Below are 19,856 nucleotides of genomic sequence, written 5' to 3' on the forward strand. Positions count from 1 at the left end.
GATCCTTACAATCTCTCTAAGAGAACAATTCTCCTAGTCACTTGTTTACTGGATAATTCTCCATTCCATTTTGAAACATTCTGGTCTCAAAGATTTGGAAATCTATTGGTCCTACATCTCCAGGCCAGACAAAGGGTATTTCCATAGTGCTTTGTCAAAGTACTTCTACTATTTTATCTGTCCTTTGTAGGAAGGTCTTGAGTGGAAAGGCTTGGAGACAAAGGGTAGCCCTAAACCCAGGACCACATTGGTCAGTAGCAGAGCTGGAGTAAGATCCAGATTTTCATTTCTTAATACAAATACATAACACTATTATTTGACTTCCACCTAATAAGTAGTCAAAGGGAGAACAGTTTGCACTGAGTGAAATGTAGAAACATGATGCACAATCTTAATGAATGAAAAAATATTTAAGCACTTATTGTTTGCCAGACTGTATCAATATGATATTAAATGCCTATTAAACTAATTAAGCAATAAAGTTCAATATTTGTGGGGAACTAATTCCATTAATTGTGGTACAGTAAACTAGCCTAAATCAGAAGTATGATCAGATAGCATGGATGACAAACTTCAAAGCTTATTACCTTTTTACTTCAAGGAGCATAACCTCAAAAAAATAAGTACCACTTCTTCATCTAATTTCTGGCCCCCTTCACTTCCGTCTCATGAAAGGATAATTTATAGAAACATATTCTGGGAACAGTCCAAGCATCCACAATAAGAAAATGATTAAGTAAACGATGGTGTGTAGCTATGGTGTGTATGTAGATATGTAAATGACAAGTCTATAGATTATCAGTATATTCACTTCTCAGTCCACAAACAATTATTGAGTGATTACTATGTATAATACATGATAAATACTGAGAGACCTACAAAGATATATGGTCTAGACTTTTAAGGAACTTAAAATTTAGTTAGGTCCTAAGACAAATTGACAAAGAAATAGCACCTAGAGTAGAAAATGATACAAATATAATAAATATATCATAAGTGCTTACCATTCTATCTGAGACTTGGTTTCTGCCCTTGAGGATTTCTGTCACTATTAGAAGAATATCTTCTTCACATGGTCTTGTTAGGTGGGTCCTCATATTCAGGCTGATGAGTTCTTTGATAGTCCTTAGCGTACAGCCATTCTAGACTAGTTTCTTAATGTCTTAAGACACAAATGGCTATTTATATTCATAAAGAGAATACATTTTAGTTTATCTAAATTTAGGTAAGACAGTTGAGTCTGTGGAAAAGAGAGAGGTAAATTAGATGATTGTATAATTAGGTGGACTCAGAAATATTAGAACACTAGACCCAAAGAAGAGTCATCATTCAGTACAAAAAGAAGTCAATCTCTTATCAAATTTAAAAATGACACAAAAATAGTAGGCATAGCTAATATATAAAATGATAACATCAACATTCTCCCCACTCCCAAAAAAAAGACCTCAACAGGCTAAAGTGGTGGGCCAGATTTTAGAGATTTTTTTTTTTAATTTTTAATTTACAAATTTTATTTAAAATATTTAATTTTAAATTTAAACAAAAAAATACAACTTCCCAAGGACAAGACAAGATCAGAAGCTTATCAAAAACATTATTTAAAGGTCAGTAAAAGAGGCAATACTTTTCCTGCCTGGAGGTGGCAAAATTACTTCAGAGCTAAAAGTTTTGTTAGAGTTAAAGGAAATAAGTTTCTGCTGATCCTGAGCATAGAGTCATTGTGTTAGTTGAAAGAGTTTTGTAGCCATCCAGCTGAAAAAACCACAATAATACTCCAGCAGAAAAATGTGTAGCACAGTCCAACCAGGCCAGCCACAATGGTGACAAACCTAAAAGTAATGTTGTGCCAGAAAGGTGAAGAAAAAACTAAGACTGTTTAACCTGAAGAAGATTTAGGGGAAAACATGATCCTCATTCCCAAGTATCTGCAAAACTATCATGTGAAAAAACAATAAATTTATTCTAGCTCACCCAAGAGAAGAAAACTGGAATCTATAGATGTAGATTTGATAAAAGGAACAATTTACTAAAATTAAAACTATTTAAAAGTGGCATCATCTGACTTAGGTGGCAATAGACGCCACTTCATTGGAAATCTTTAAGCAAAAACCAGATGACCATTTGTCAGATTTTTTTATAAAAGAGTTTCTTGTTCAAATCAAATTTGAGCTAAATGTTCTTCTGAGGTCTCTTTGAAATTCTGTGCAATGAAAAATGCTATGAAAAATGTCATTAGATTTATTGATTTATTCATTAAACAATGAAATACCCACAGCAAAATTACATGAAATAATGTTAAATGAAAAATAGAATACAAAATAAAATGTCTGGTATATCTTGTATTGTCCAATATCATTTCAGAATATTATTATTAATATATTACCTAACCAAATCTCACTCTATGATCATGTAACCTAGGAGTAATTTTGTAATTACTCAAGATACAAGCTGGATCACCAATGACTCTAAACTAGCATGGAAACCTAATAGCATTTCTCTTGAATGCAGTATTTATTGTTTTTGATTAATTTTTAACAACATTATTAAAAATACATAGGCTATGTAAATATCTTTATAATTATGTAACAAACATTCTGTCTATTAAGGACATTTATAATCTTGTTTCTATTTTTTAGTTCCGAAGCATTCTCTGTAACTTTGTTTCACCTAATATGTTTTTATGGAAGCATGCTGATTTAATAAAAATCTATGTATGCACATTGACAAAGATCAGAAGAGATTTAGAGTTTTTGTTAAATTTGTTATTATTTTTTAAAACTCTTATCTTTTTTTAAAAAGAAATAACAATAGATGTGTTTTCCCCTTCTTCCCCCCCAGGAAAAAAAAGCAGAGGATCAGTTATCCTGATATACTGTTAGTAGACTTATGAAGTATTCTTGCCATTCTGGATTTCCATTTGAAATTATGAAAGAAAAGTGACAGTGGTTCACACTTCTGAACATGTTTCCTGAAGATATCAAAGACAGAAACAAAAATACATCATATTCCAAAATATTCATTGTAGCATTTTTTTCTGATTGCAAAGAATTAAAAACAAAGTGCTCATCTATCAATTGAGGAATGCTTAGTGAGGGAGAGGGATTTGTTATTATAGTGGAATAGTATTATTCAGTGATAAATGAAGATTCTTAGAGGGAAATTTTGGGAAGCTTTATTTAAAGTAATAGGGAATAATCAGAACCAAGAATGCAATAGATGGTGGTTCTGACCACCCAGTGCAAATGCAAATGCAGTGAGAAGTAGAAAAAGGCTGAACTATGAGTAAGGGGAAAATTAATAAAAGATCCTAGAAAAGAAACAACAGAATATACCTCTACTCTCATAATAGAGAGGTAGGGGACTACTGAGACTAATCAATTCAAGTTTTTCTATTGGATATTTTTAATTGTTTTAAATGATTCGGTCTGAGGAGCAGGGATGAGTAAAAACAAACAGCATCAACAAAATAGTATTTTTTTAAGAAGGGAATTTAATGTTTTGAAGAAGTGTGTGTGTGTGTGTGTGTGTGTGTGTGTGTGTGTGTGTGTGTGTGCGCGCGCACATATATGCATGCGTGCCCACATGCATATGCTTATTTAATGTCTTATCTAAAACCGGGTTTAGCTTTTAGCCCTAGGAGAAGGGCAAGTTATTCAAAATAATGATACTCTTAGCAGCCCCCTCCCACACAAACATAGGAGAAGGCTTCCTCTCAACTTAAAGAGGGACCAAAAGTGCTTTGTCTTAGTGGAACAAGGTTTAGTTTAATGAAAGTATTCCTGCTCCATTTAACCAAATTGGGTATTCTGTTGAGTATTAAGTCTTGAAGACTTATCACAGAAGCTGTATTCATTGTAAAAACCACTTTTTTTTTTTTTTTTTTTTTTTTTTTTTTTTTTTTAAGGCCCTGAGATCCAGGTAGGTCTCATTTGCCATCAGGGATGAACGTTCTCCTGTCATTTCTCTTTAACCTAGTTGGACTGTGGGGCAAGATAATTTAAAAGACCAAAGAAATTTTTTTCAGAGAGAGTTGGGGGAGGAATAAAAGAGCAAGAACAACTTTCCAACTGTGTGGATCCATACAGAAGATACCAATTTGCCTATATTACAAAGTTGTCTTTGTATGTAAGTAGTTCTTTGAAAGTAAGATATTAATGTTATTCCATATTATATATAGGAAAGTTTCCTGGCTCCAGTGTTTGCCAAGGATGAACGAAAACACAGACGACCTTTTGAGTTTGACATGGAGAGAGATTTGAAGTCACGGAGCCTAGAGCAGCTCTCTGCTTCCCATGGACACCCACCTATTGTGCTCAATGGCTGGCGTGGGGAGTCAGCCATAGACCTGTCTTGCACCCCTGATGGTTCCCCAGCAACTACTTCCCCTTTCCCATTGAGTACCAGCACACCCAAGATTGGAACAGTCAGCACCCTTCAAGGATCCCTTGGTATGGATTTGTCTGGAATTTTGCAAGCTGGATTAATTCACCCTGTTACAGGACAGATTGTCAATGGAACCTTAAGAAGAGATGATGCTGCCATGAGGAGACGAAGAGGGAGAAGGAAAAATGTAGAAGGGGGAATGGATCTCATCTTTTTGAAAGATAGAACACTTCAGACAGGAATTTTGGTAGGTATATAATGCCCCTGGAAGTAATGCCCAGGTCACTTAGTGTTTTCTGAGGAGCTACCATTCAGATCTAAAGATTAAGAGGCAATATTTCAAGATTTAAATACAGTAATGATCCTTGAATATTAGCTACATCATTTAGTCGTTTAGCATTTAAGGTTTCTTCTTTGTAAAAAAATAATTTTTTTAAGACTCAGAGAGTCTTTTCTTAGATATAGTTCTTATCTCTCATTTGAAAAATTATGTTTTGTTGAACACCATTACATTTCTCTGCACATGATTTCCTTTTTAAATTTTAAGCTGAATGGGTAGGAATTATATTTTGTAATTTCTGTGTAACTTTTCCAGGGAACTAGAGAAAAATGGTACTTTCTTTGGATATCTAATGAATTATTGATGCTCATAGTAGTCTTCTTCCTATTTTGTGCCTCTTTCTATCTTACCCCTATATCCATAGATTATTTAAGATGATTTGTTAACTCTCTGTAGTTCTCCATGTCAGTTACTTTGGCAATCAACATGTCCAATCAATAAGACTTTGCTATACAAAACTTTTTTATTTTTAATCTTCCTCATTTAAAGAAAAATTCTACTGTGATTTTTAGAATATTGCATGTATTTTGTCAGTGTATACTAAGTATATAATAATATATTATTGGCACTGTCTATAAAGGTAAAGAAAAAATGAAAACAGAAAACTTTTTAGAAATTCTCTTATTCTACTTATTAAAGTACTTGGTATTTCATATTTTTATAGACTTCTACATATTTTATAAAATATTATCTATCTGTATAACCTTGCCAAACAGATTGCATAAGCAGTATTACCCCCATCTTCTCGACATAGAATTGTTGCTCAGAAAGAGTAAAATCCCATATCTAATAAAATTCAAATCTAGATTTGAAACTTACTTTAAGTTCAATAACCATTACAATACATTCACATTGCATATTCCCAAATACTTATGTTTTTTCCTCTATTCTCATTAGGAGGTCCAAGAAGAACAAGAGCAGCCCTCACCAAGCAGCACCCTCCCTGATGGGCCGATCTCAGCTACTTCATCTCCTCACACAGTCACAACAACCAGTGTCCCAGCTGAGAAGACAATTCCCAACAAGAGTTTGTTGGACTGGTTAAGGCAACAATCTGATTATGCAATAGAAGTTCCTACCTTTGGGGCAGTAAGTGGAAACATTATGTGTTTCTTCTTTTTACCCTCTTTACATATATCTTGATTGAGTCTTGAGATCAAGAACTTATGAGAGAAAGTAGTGTGAGCTATATTTCAATGGGAATATATGAAGACTAGGCAGTGTCACTTAAAAAGGAAGTCCTTTTATATGTGGTTCCAAGACCTTTGCCATGCCAGGTAACCCTCTAATATAACATACAAGTCAATAACATCTATGAAGAAGTCAATGTGGCCAACACTTAACAATGAAAGAGCTATCCTCATTAACACTTCCTTGAAACCTCTGATACTTAGGACTTACTCACATTGTGACACTTAAGTGATATGGTTTTATGAGAAATCAAATTATGAAATAGGAGGCTAGATATGTTTTTATGATTTATAATCATGGTGTTTTGTGATTATTGTGGTGCTTTTGTTTTTAAATCACTACTGTCTTTAAAGTTGTCTTCTAAGAACTTTTCCTTCTGTTAATATCATCCTTTGGACAACAGTTTGGAAAAATGTAATTGTCTTATCAAATTTCTCTGTTTTTAATTTCTCTCTTCTCCATTAACTGTCAACTCCACTTCCTTAACCTTAGAATCCACTACACTAATAAACCATGTAAAGGAGTTCATTAAAAAAGGAGGGGAGAAGACTCAGAGACAGAAAACTCCTCTACCACTAACCTCTCCATCCCCCACTCCCAAGTAAAAAGGATAAACACATAAAGGCGATTGCAGAAATGCAGAGGGAAAAATTTTGGTAGGTTCAGAATATCATAGACTCTCCCAGAGTCAACTGTCTCTAACCTGCTTGGAGCCTGGAATAAACAGAAAGCACCTAAACCCTTTCTATTGCACCACTAAACACAACTTTAAATCATTGTTTTACTTTCTACTAAATATTTTTACTTTGATCTATGTTTTACAAGTTTTAAAGGACAAAAAGGAATGGGAAAATGAAGAAAAGGCCCAGCATGGGCTAGCTGCTGGTATATTTCATCCCCTTTAACTTGATTTCTTAGAAATAAGTGTAGTGAAAGAGACAGCTACATAGGATAAGCAACCAGCTCCTCAGAAAGCAGCAGGAGAGTAGTTTAACATTTTAATATTTGCTCTCTTTGCTTCTTAGAACTTTTCAGACAAACCGAAGCAGAGAAGACAGCGTTGTAAAGAACCAGGAAAATTGGAGATGGGCTCCCTAAGTGGAGAAGAAAGAGTCCCTGCTGTCCATAAGGAGACAGGACGGCAGGTAAGGGAGAAGGACATTTGAGATGCAGAGAATACTGTATAAAATTGTGTAGTGAAGCCTCATTATTGATCAGAGCCTAGGCTAAAAAGTCTGTTAAGTAACTTGCCAGATAATATCCACAGGAAGATTGAGGAGGATAGAAGTGACTTAATAATTTGGTAAAGACATAGGTCTAAAAACATTAAATATTTCTCAACTCTAAGCATTTCAAACTCAACGTGTCCAAAACTGGACGTTCTTTATTTTTTTCTCTCAGGCCCATCCCTCTGCCTTTCTGTTAGACATACTGTTCCTCCAGTCACCCATGTTTAAAGCCTTGGCATTAACCTTATCTCTTAATTTTTCCTCATCCATATCTAACCACATCTTATATTTCCTACCTCCATAATAATTCTTGACTCCATCCTTTATGTCTAGCCATACCACCACCATTCTAGCTTAAGCCTTCATCATCCCTCCCTAGACTATTGCAACAGCCTTTTAATTGGCCTTCTGGGCTTATGTCTCTTCTCTGTTCAATGTATCCTCCACACAGCTTCCACAGTAAACTTCCTAAAGAACAGAACTGATCATGTCATTTCTCTACCCAATAAATTCTATTGTCTCCTAATTGCATCTTGTGTGTGTGTGTGTATGTACATATCCACGTGTGTGTGCATTTACATATATGGTGTGTGTATATATGTTGTATTGCATTGATCTATATACATTTAATATTCTTAGTGCCTGTATAATAGAATTCATAATTCATAATACATAATGGAAGTCAGGAGAAGTTGGGACTAGAAAAGTCAATTTAAGAAATCATCTGCAGAGAGATTATTTTTGAATCTGTGGAAACTGATGAGATTACAAATATATAGAAGGAAGATGATCTGGGATGGAGAACTTTAGGGGAGCCTTATCATTAATGAGTATAACCTGGAACAGAATCTAGCAAAGATGACTCAAGAGGGAGCAATAAGACAAATAAGAGGAGAACTAGGAGAGCAGTGTCATAAAAACCTGACTATCTACCAATAGATTTTGTGGATCAGTCATTTCCAACTCTGTGACTCCATTTGGAGTTTTCTTTGCAGAGATATTGAAGTAGTTTGCCATTTCCTTTTCTAGCTTATTTTACAGATGAGGAAACTGGGACAAATATATATATGTGTACACACACACATGCCACTTATCTTCTTGATTCTGCGTTTCAACCATACTGGCTAAAATGTTCTTGTTGTTTCTAACACTCAACAATTCATCTCCCATCTTTGTGCTTCTTTTTCTCTCACTCTTAATGATCTTCAATTTGACCTCTGACCTCATCATTCTACTGAAACTGCTTACTTCAAAGCTAAAAGTGATCTTTTAATTATCGAATCTAATGGCTTTTTCTCACTCCTCATTCTTGACCTTGGCCTTTAATACTGTCAGTCACCCTCTTCTTGATTTTCTCCACTTCTTAGGTTTTTGTGACACTTCACTCCTGGTTCTCCTCTTACCTGATTGCTCCATCTCGATCTCCTTTGCTGGATCCTCATCCAACTCATATTCACTAATCACAGGTATCCCCCAAATCTCATTCCCAGGCCATCTTCTCTCTATATGTTCATGATCCCTTCAGCTTCCACAGATTCAAATGCTGTCTCTTTGCAAATGATTCTTAAATCAGTCTTTCTAACTCTAAACTCTCCTGACTTCTATTCCCTAACTGAATGTCCTATAGACATCTTAAATTCATTTCTTTTTTTTTTATTTTTAATAATAGATTTTTTTCAAAATACATGCAACTATAGCTTTCAACATTCATTCTTACAAAACTTTGTGTTCCAAATTTTTCTTCCTCTCCTAGATAGCAAGTCATCCAATTATAGATTAAATATGTGCAATTCTTCTAAACATATTTCCATATTTATCATGTTGCACCAAAAAAAAAAAAAAAATCACAACAAAAAAGGTGAAAATACTATGCTGTGATTTACATTTAGTCTCCATAGTCTTTGTTCTGGATACAGAATGCTTTCTCCATCACAAGTCTATTGGAATTGTTCTGAATCACCTTATTGTTGAAAAGAGCCAAGTCTTTTACATAAACTCAACATTTTAAAAACTGTTTTCCCCAAAACCCTTCCTTCTTCCTAATTTCCCTAATACTGTTGAGGATATCTCTATCCTTCTGATCATTTGGGCTTATGACCTAGGGGTCATCCTCCATTCCTCACTCTTCCTTCTCCCCCTCTTCCCTGTCATATTAAGTCATTTTCAAGTTCCATTGTTTCTATCCTTATAACATCTCTCGTATACAACCATTGTCTCCTGATACTGTCACTACCCTAATGCAGGCCCTCATTAGCTCACGTCTAAATGATTGAAATCCCCTTCTGGTTCATCTCCCTACTCCTTCAGTCATCAAATTGTTCTTCCTTAAGTGCAGATCTGACAATATCGCCTCTCTTCAGTAAATTCTAGTGGATCCTTGCCACCTCCAGGATCAAAAATAAAATCCTCCATTTTGCATTAAAAGCCTTTCATAGCCCCCTCCTGCCTTTCCAGTCTTTACTCCCTTCCATATACTCTGTGATTGCTTAACTATGAGCAGCTTTCTCCCATGCCCGAGATGTTCTCCTTATCTCTGCCTAGAATGCACTCTACTTCACTTTTGCTTTTTATAATTTTTCCTTTCCTTCAAAATTCTCAAGTCTTCCCTTAGCTGCTAATTTCCCCCCCTAGTATCCTTACTGGCAGTTGGTTCAAAAATGTCATCTGCTATGATAAAACTTAGTTAAGTTTTTGATTTGTAGACATGAGAGTAGATTAATAGAAAAATTATAGCCCCTTAGTAGATCCCATGGTGTAGTTGGTAAGGGTCAGCCTTTGGCATAGATAAGAGCTGGATTCATGTCTTGCCTCTGGCACTGCTGCCATTGGCCAGGAGCAAGTCACTTAACCTCTCTGTGCCCTGGGCAGCCTTTGACTGTCTACAAACAGTTGCTAGTCTACAACAGGAGTAGGAATTTACACCAATGAAATAATAGATCTAGGCAAAAAAAAAAAAAAAAAAAAAAATTTAGTAAAGGCAAGAACCTTTCAACTTAAAAATTGATTAAGGCTAGGCTTCACAGTGCCCTTAGATATACAAATTATACATGAATATACTTGTAGCCACTTCACAGTGTCATGCTTGGATGAGACCCCAAGATCTTTTTGGATACTATATCATGGCCTTCCCACCATGGCTTTGTGTCTGAATACAACTAAATTTAATCAGCTCGCTTATGTTGCTGAGTGGTTCTTTCTTTAGGCTATTAAATCCACTAATTATATGGAAAAATGATTTTTGTATTATTTCTATCCATTCTTCATTCTTTTCTCTTGGCATCAGCTTTAAAAAGAAAGAAAGGAAGCTACTAAGATCAATTCATTTTCTTTTACACTTTCAAAAGTACATTATCACATATTCTCTAAAAATATTCATTGATTTGCAACATAATATTTTATTCTTTCTACAAGTATTTTTAAGTCGATAAGGTTCTCTCTCATCCCCACATTCTCTACCAAAACATTTGAGTACAGAAAGAAGAGACTTTTCTATCTTGGACCATAAAAAGGTGTTATGGGGTGGGGTGTCCTTTTAGTGTTTAAGTAAAAAATCCTAATTTCTTTTCTTGGGTCTGAGAGCATATAACTATATCTGCTACACAACTTAACAAATACCATCTCGCATTTTACACCCACTATATCTACTTTAGCATCCTAAATTAAACAGACTTCACATTCCAGGGTGGTGGAAACCCTCCATACCAAGAATTAGCTGATGGGGTGTTCATTGTTTCAGTCATCAGTGACAGTAATAACAGCTCACTTTTCTTTCTTCCTAGCAACTCTATAAGAGTATTGTTCCCATTTTGCAAGTGAGGAAGCTGTGCTTTGGAGTTAAAAGTAGCGTGCATTGTCCTGCAGCAAGTATCAGGGCCAGGATCATAGGGTTAAACCTTCTGGATTCATTGTCTTTATATACTAAGATTTCCATTTCTTCTGTTAAGACCAAGTGAAAAGAATGCTGTATTTATAGTATTGAGTCATTCAGTAGTGTTTGTTGAATTGGAGGCTTGTTCCTGAGCCTAAACAACCTGTATGACCTTGCACATGTCAATCTGTTTTCTCATTGATAAAATGGAAGTAATACAGTATCCCAAATATATTAGTTTTAAGCTACAATTGTATGACTTTATATAAATATTATTGGGAAAAATACTTTCTGAGTCATAAAGCATGATAGAAATAGGACTTAGATAATTCATTTATCATACTTATTTTGTTTGCTCTAAGCCTTATTTTAGAAACATTTAAGAAAATAGTGCATTTTTATTAATGCTTTTTTTTTTTAATTTTACTCTCACCTGAATTTCTTTAGTGTACTATAGAAGCCAAGTTTTATCACCTCCAAGGGATTGCTTACTTACAGTCAAAACTTATTTTAAAGCCTTCCTTACTAACCGCCACAAATGTGTTTCTCCTCCATTGTTAAATGGAACTAATCCTCATGCTAAAGCAAAGGTGTCAAACACCTAACCCTCAGACCATAGCACTTCCAAATGTAGATTGAACCATATTAAAAATAGGAAATATTTAGCAAAATAAATTTTAAAATACAATACAACATAAATAATATTATGTTTTAAAACCAAAGCAATATGCTGGCCACTGCAGTCCTTAGGTTTCTACTTGAATTTGACAGCTCTGTTCTGAAAGATACTTTTTGGTAGCATCTTCCAAGAAATAAAAACCAAAGCATCTGTTAGCATGACTGACAGAGTCCCTTAAGAGCATTTTTTTTAGCTCTGTTCTACTGCCTTTACCTGAGGAAGAATTTCCATAGGATCATAGAAAATTAAAAGAGCTGTTAGAGATAAACTAATTCATCCTTTTCATTTTATAAATGAGGAAATTTAAACCCAGAAAAGGCAAGTCTCTATCAGTGCCACACAGAGATTCAATTAGCAGTCAAGACTAGAATCCATATCTCCAAACTCTTAGTGCTTTTTTTTTCCATCATGCTCTGTGGCCTCTTAATCTAATTTTTAAAAAAATATGTGAATATCCATAGGGCTATTTCTTCACTCTAAATTGATTTGCCTTAATTTCAGACTGAGTGGTATTATTCATTTTAGTGATCATGCACATAGGTATAACAGCCAGAGCTCCCAATATGTAGGTAACCAAATTTCTCTGGAAGATATGTCTTTAATAATATACCAGCCTCAGTTCCAATGGACTTGTGATGGAAAGAACTATCTACATCCAGAGAGGGGACTGTGGGAACTGAGTGTGGATCACAACATAATATTTTCACTTTTTTTGTTGTTGTTTTCTTGGTTTTTTTTTTCTTTTTTGATCTGATTTTTCTTATGCAGCATGATAATTGTGGAAATATATATAGAAGAATTGCACCTTTAACATATATTGGATTACTTGCTATCTAAAGGAAGAGGTAGGGGAAAGGGAAAGAAAATAAAAAGCTTTAAAGAGAGAGATTCACCCCTCCCCTCCAAAAAAAGTAACAGCAAGGAAAACTACATTGGCATATAATCCAAGAAAAAAAATCCATTTATTTTTCAATACTAGGTTTTTCTGTGTATACACCTTGACTCACCAATACTACTACATCCATACTTCAGAAAGAGCAAATAAAAGGGAAAAAGGCCTGTACATACAAAAATATTTATAGCCGCTCTTTTTGTGGTGACAAGGAATTGGAAATTAAGGAGATTCCCATCAATTACGGAATGATTTAACAAGTGATGGTATATGATTGTGATAAAATACAATTGTACTAAAAGAAATGATAAAAGGGATGGTTTCAGAAAAACTTGACTTATATGAACTGATACAAAGTGAAGTGAGCAGAACAAAGGGAACATTTACAATACTGTAAACAATTAACTGTGCAAGACATAAGTAATTTTGATCAATCCAATGATCCACCACGATTCCAGAGGACTTAAAATGGGGGGGGGGGGGAATTGTTATCCATCTCTAGATAAAGAATTAATGGATTCAGAATACAGATCGAATAATTTTTTTCTTTCTTTTTCTTGTTTTTATTTTATTTCAGAATGTGGCTAATATAGAAACCTGTTTTACAGAACTTGTGTGTGATGGGAATTATATTTCTTGCTTTTTTGATGGGTAGAGGAAAAGGTAAAGGAAAAGACAGTATTTGCTATTGAAAATAAAGTAAAGGGGCAGCTAGGTGGTGCAGTGGATAGAGCATCAGCCCTGAAGTCAAAAGGATCTGAGTTCAAATCTGGTCTCAGGCACTTAACACTTCCTAGCCATGTGACACTGGGCAAATCACTTAACTCCAATTGCTTCAGCCAAAAAAAGAAAGAAAAAAGAAAAGAAAGTAAAATTGAATTTTAAAAATAGAATATACCAGCCTCCCTAGAATTGTATACATTAAATATTTCATAATTAGATACTAAAATGTTAACTTCATTTCCAGCAAGCATTCAAGAAATAATAATTCCATAATAGCTAACATTTATATAATGCTTACTATGTGCCAGGCCCTGTGTTATATACTTTGTAATTATTATTTTATTTGATCCTTACAACAACCCTTCAAAATCAGTGGAGGACCTGAGTTCAAATCCAGCCTCAGACACTTAATACTTCTAGCTGCATGACCCTGGGCAAGTCACTTCACTTTGGCCTCAGACCAAAAAAAAAAAAAAGTTCAGTGCTGTTATTATCCTCATAATACAGATGAGGAAACTGAGGCAAATAAGTGAATTGCACAACTATTAAGTGCCAGAGATTGGATTTCTGACTTTTCCTGACACCAGGCCTGGCTCTCGCTACCAGCACTTCCATTCATTATTTTTGGTATTTTAACATGTAAGTGTGAAGTTACTTATTCCCAAGATCTCCATACATTTATTAAAATGACAAGCTTTTTATCTCAGAGTGATGTTAAAATCATATAGAAAACTATACCTAGCTCCGGGCATTGTTACTGTATATCATTTTTCCCTTTCTTTTTCTTCCATTTAGCCTTCTTATGGAAAGGGAGTAGGATCATTCTATTTGTAATTACCAAGGGGCACAGGCTTCCAGGGAGCAATATACTGCTATATGTGGCCATCCACAATACTCAAAGCTAGGAGAAAAGGCCTTCACTAAAAGGGTAGCAGCCGCTGAGTCACTAGATGATTCTCACCATATAGGAAGTGGTTAAAATACTTGCCAGCAGTTGTCCACAGACAAGGAACTTTTCCCTTTCCCTTCTGGGAGAATACTTTGCTATTGCTCCTTGGGTCTGAGAGGAGAGATTAAAAATAAACATGTGCTAACCCAGCTATTTTACACCACTCAAGAGTGCCCAAAATTCTCTATCTACTCTGATTTTAGAATTCCAAACAGTATATGTTAATCTCTGACATTGTTAAGAGAACATTGATAGGAAATAAATTAACCAGTAGGATGAAGTATAATTGAATACTATTCTGAAACCTACTGATGATTTTTTTCCAAACAGAAAGTTGTCTAACATTGCAATTAGCAATTCCAAGACCTAATGAGTAAGAGATGAAGCTCCACCTTTTAATGGATGGAGCAGCTGGCTGATGAATGAAAACAGCATCAATTACTTTTACCAACATTAAATTTGCTCTAAAAGAAATATTTAACAGTGGGTAGGCCTGCAGTAAAGAAGTACTAGAAATATTTTATAGTGTAGCAGCAATTACATTTGTCTGACAGCATTCCCAAACCAGATTAGGCTGCCTCTTAAATGTTTGTTTATTACAGTTCCTAGGAACTAGAGAATGTGCCTATAAACAGAAAAACACATAATGTCAATTGAACAGATTATTTCAAAACTATGTATTATTGCATTCTCTTAAGAAATGTCCTATAACTGGTAATAACATACATTTCTGTAGTTTTTTACATTATGTAAAACTGTTTAAACTACCATGTGAGGCAGGTATTGGCTAGATACTATCTCTTTTGCCTATCTTAATATTTTTCCAGGAGAGATCTGTTCCTGCTTCCATATTCATGACATCATTGTTTATAGACCTCTTTAAAGTACTTTAAATCCTAGTTGCCTTCTTTGCTGATCCATATATTTTATTAAGTATGCTTTTTCTGGAAGGCTGAGCCAGTATGACAACATTATAGTCACCCTAGATGATTTCCTATAAGGTAATGACTAAGGGATTTTGTTTCTTCTTTAAGCCAGGTAGGTACCCTTCCTCTCTGCTTCTTTCAGAAATGAGGATATTAAGCAGTATAGACCTTTGGAAAAGATTTTAATTCCATTATAGGGAACTTTTTCAGTGTCTCCATTAGTTTAGAAACAATTGAGCCATAAAACTTATTCTAGAAAACTACCTAAGCATGGATCTAGTTTTGCAAAATATGCCAGAGATTACAGTATTCCACTGTTATAACCTTAAAGAATGTTGAGGTGACTCAATGCCATGATGAGAAGGACTTCGGTAGACTTAAAGAAGGCCAGTTATTATGACCAGTTAGTTGTCTTGCTGAACTGTATATATTTTTCCTAAGGATTTGGTTTAGGGGTGCACACACACATTCCACAAAGAACTGTTCCAAGCACACCCCACTTTTGCCCACAGATAAAGAACATGATCTACAAGCTGAGCAAAGCAATTTAAAAGGAATTCATAGTGATACCAATTAGAACTTTATTTCGTTAAAAAAAATTATTGTGGCTTGTAAGTTTCTTACCCCATAAAGATAGAAGGGATAAGGAGAAAAATAAATGCTTACTAACTGAAAAATAAAAATTTAGAAGAAGAATATATTAAAAAATAATTATGATATTTACAGTAGAAACTCTTAGTAACCCGTTATTAATCCAGCAATTCGATAAATGGGGATGCTAATTCTGGATAGAATTTGAATAAAATAAGATTATCCTGTGATATTAGAGAAACCATTTCAGGTTGTTAGTACTTGCCAGTGAAGTGTTAGTATTATTTCTAATTTTAATTCCTAATAACTTTCACAAATTTTCTCCAAGGATAAAGACTGCTTCTGTCTGGTATATTTCTTTGAAACTTTGTTCAAATGATGATCTGCTCAGTAGTAGGTCTTAAATATTATAGTAGAACAATGATTTTGATTCTGGATAAAATTTTAACAATTTTTTCTCAACACCTACTTAATGCCCAATTAGAAAATAAAGTACACAGTAAGAAATCACCAAAATGATTGGGTAAAATACCCACCAGTCTTAGGTGGGTTAGTTGCCTTCTTTGCTGATCCATATATTTTATTAAGTCTGCTTTCTATGGAAGGCTGAGCCAATATGAGAGCAATTATAGACCCAGATGATTTCCTATAAGGTAGTGACTAAGGGATTTTGTTTTTTCTTCAAATTTTTAGGGCTTTCTACCAGAAAACAAATTCAGTCAAATTCTAACTGAGCCAATTCTACGAGATGCTGGTCCTCGAAGGAGAGGAAGGCGCCCACGAAGTGACCTGATTAAGGCTCCTGGCATTGTGGCAGACTCTCCCTCGGGAATGGGACCACTGTTCATGAATGGACTCATTGCTGGAATGGATCTAGTGGGACTTCAGAATATGAGGAATATGCAAGGCATTCCTCTCACAGGACTGGTTGGGTTTCCTGCTGGTTTTGCAGCAGTGCCTGCTGGAGAGGATGTCAAAAGTACCCTCAGCATGTTGCCTATGATGCTACCAGGCATGGCAGCTGTACCCCAAATGTTTGGTGTTGGGGGACTTCTGAACACACCAATGACAACTACCTGTACTTCAACAGTTCCAACATCTTTAACAAGCACAACTAAAAGTGGTACGTCAAACACAGAAAAGGCTGCTGATGACAAACAGAACAGCCATGACGTAAAAAAAGATACTTTAGCTGAAGACAAGCCTGTTCCTAGCTCCTTTTCAGATCAGTCTGAACCTGCAATAACTACCAGTAGTCCTGTAGCTTTTAACCCTTTTCTCCTACCAGGAATGTCTCCTGGACTGATCTACCCATCAATGTTTCTCTCTCCCGGCATTGGCATGACATTACCAGGCATGCAGCAGACCAGACATTCTGAGAACACAAGCCTAGAAAGCCAGAAGAGAAAGAGGAAGAAAGCGAAAGGGGATACCCTGAATCCAGACCCAGAGACTGTTCCCATATCAGAAAAAGAATCTGGAAATGGTCAGAACTGTTCCGAGCACACCCCACTTTTGCCCACAGATAAAGAACATGATATACAAGCTGAGCAAAGCAATTTAAAAGGAACTCATAGTGACACCAATTAGAACTTTATTTCATTAAGAAAATTATTGTGGCTTGTAAGTTTCTTATCCCATAAAGATTTGTTATTTCCCTCACTTCACCTTCATAAAAACCTGTGTTCCATAAGTAATATTACCTACCTAATTCCCTGTCCAGGAACTATGATAACAGTTATTAATAGTTTCAGGGTCTCGCCACTTTATTAGATAAAAGTGTTGTCTAGCTAGTCTGGGAAGCACAGAATCCTCATTCTGTTATCCAGTTGTTCATTCCAGCAAACAATAGTAAATTCAGTACTTGGTGACATGCCCTACCCCATTCCCTTCCAAATTTTTTACTTATTTGGTAGCAAGAAAAAGGCGCAAAAGAAAGCATGTGTCTAGTATCCACAATTAAAATGCAGGACAGAAACAAGGGTAATAAAGCCTTTTTCTGTGAATTACACTAAATGGAAAACAAATAAACCAGTATTGGGGGACCAGAAGCACATCTGTAATATGTGCTAATATGTATTTTTGATTTACTTTTCCCTATGTTATCATGATTACTAGATGAGTAGTATAGACAGAGGTATATAACTAATGATTGAAAACATATATTCATTTCTTTAAAAAAAAAAAAAACATAACTGGTAGCAATATAATTTCCCCCTTTCCTGGCTTTTCAGATACATGAAACAAGTGGAGATGTTTTATACTTTATTAAATGACAATTTCAATTTCTTTTCAGTTCCCTCTTTCCCCACAGTTGAAAAAAATTTTTCTCAGTTTGACTGAGGAAGCTTTACACATGGTAGGCTATGGGCAGAGGAGCAAAGGGGAGGAATAGTCACATTACTTAAAGCCTATTACTTTAGAATTATACTGGCATTTTATTCTTATCTACAGCATTAATATTCTTTACAGAGGGTTGGGCTTTTTTGTTTTTAGATTTTTTTTTTTCTAGTAACGAATTCACCCTCTCTGAATCCAAGGAATGTGGAAGTGTGATAGATTTTATTTTGCCTTGTTCCTTACCCAAAAGGGCGCCTCTGCTGAAACCTACAAGAAATAGTCCAATAGAATGGCAGCTTTTATGTTTTTGGAAGGTCCTTTGTCAAGACCATTGAAGTTTTTCAAAACTTGAGTGTGTTCCCTCTGTCACCAGCACCACCACCAGTATCCTGCCTTTTATAATGTTAGACTGTGAAAGTTTTTTTTTCTCCCCACTTCTTTATGTCTTCTCTATTATGTTTGTATATTGGACAATTGGATACAAACAGCAAATTATTGAGACAGTCAAGAATATGTTACAAATTAACATTATTTTTGATTCTTCCTTAGACTCTCAATCTTCAGAAGCTTGGCCTAAGAAGAAACCACCCTTCTCCACCAGCCAGTTAATATTTTTTCAGTCCCCTTAGTCTAGCTTCTCTATAGAATTCATGACCTGAGACTTGAAATAAACTCATAGTGGTGGAGTGCACTGGGGGCAGTGGACAGTGCAGCAGGACAGTTGGAAATGATGGAAGTATTGCTAGTGTCCATTTTGTTGTCACAATTTACTGTATTTTTTACATTTTTCTGTTACAGTTTTGCTAATTTATCAGAAGGTCCAAATGTTTGACATAACTATTTCAGTTTGCATTATTTATTTATGATGCTTGTCATTGTCTTTTATACATTTGGGATTATAAATTATGTACGTGTTAAAATTAGCATCTCAAAGAAGTCTGTTAAACCATTACTGAAAACCAACCAAGTGTATTTTCAGAAACTAGATTCCCAGTTTCACGGATCAGAGGAGTAAATCAGAAATTATGTAACTGATCATATAGCAAAGAAGCCAATAATTAAACATGTTGTATTTAATAACACCCTTGTAGCATAGCTGCTGTATAATGCTATCTATCCACAGATTTCTTAGAAATGCTGCTCTCTATTTAACTAACATTTTGTTCAGTTTTGCCTCCAGTGGAAGCAGAAAGGGTTTTTTCAGCTGTTAAATCCAAAATCAATATAATTTATTTATGTAAAAAAAAAATTCGATTGATATATTTTTGAACCTTTAAGTACTAATTTTCTTTTTATCAAGTAGAAGAAAAAATGTATTTGCCCTAAATCCTTAAAATACAAATGCTATAAAACTTCATATATTTTGAAAGCCTTACTGAAAATGAATATTATACACATCTATGCAGAGTTGGGAGGGTGGGGGTAGTAGTTTCTATGGGAAATTTGCTTTATCCCAAGTTGCACCATTAGTAGGAAACAGTTCAATATAGATTTTATTTAAATAGCTAACAGCATGCCAAGTTTCTTGTTTCTTCCCTATCAGACATGTATACTAACTCTCTGGATATCTGGACTTATATTTTACTGCTCTTGTGACCCTGTTTGCAAAATGAAAATGGTACACTATGGATTATTTTTTCTGTAAGGCTTTAGTGGCTTCTTATGACTATTTTGATATCCATTTCCAAAACAAAAGCCAAATTTAAACTTTCCTTCCACAACTTGGATCTTTTCATTTAAAATCC

At 34.9% G+C, this 19,856-nt stretch overlaps 1 protein-coding gene across 7 annotated transcripts in view; it reads left to right on the forward strand.

Annotated features, from left to right (window-relative positions):
- Positions 1 to 19,193, forward strand: part of CHD6 (chromodomain helicase DNA binding protein 6) — a 172,315-nt gene extending 153,122 nt beyond the window's left edge. For 5 of the 7 annotated variants that reach the window (XM_074292626.1, XM_074292632.1, XM_074292629.1 and 2 more), the window contains exons 34-37: positions 4,178 to 4,630; positions 5,621 to 5,812; positions 6,940 to 7,059; positions 16,465 to 19,193. In XM_074292626.1, the coding sequence (XP_074148727.1) occupies positions 4,178 to 4,630; positions 5,621 to 5,812; positions 6,940 to 7,059; positions 16,465 to 17,361 (1,662 nt within the window). In that variant the 3' untranslated portion in view covers positions 17,362 to 19,193. The remainder of the gene's footprint in view (positions 1 to 4,177; positions 4,631 to 5,620; positions 5,813 to 6,939; positions 7,060 to 16,464) is intronic. The other 2 variants (XM_074292628.1, XM_074292633.1) reach the window with 2 other exon arrangements.
- Positions 19,194 to 19,856: the final 663 nt, after the last annotated feature.

This window comes from Sminthopsis crassicaudata, chromosome 2 (assembly GCF_048593235.1).
Source record: "Sminthopsis crassicaudata isolate SCR6 chromosome 2, ASM4859323v1, whole genome shotgun sequence".
Classification (NCBI taxonomy): Eukaryota; Metazoa; Chordata; class Mammalia; order Dasyuromorphia; family Dasyuridae; genus Sminthopsis; species Sminthopsis crassicaudata.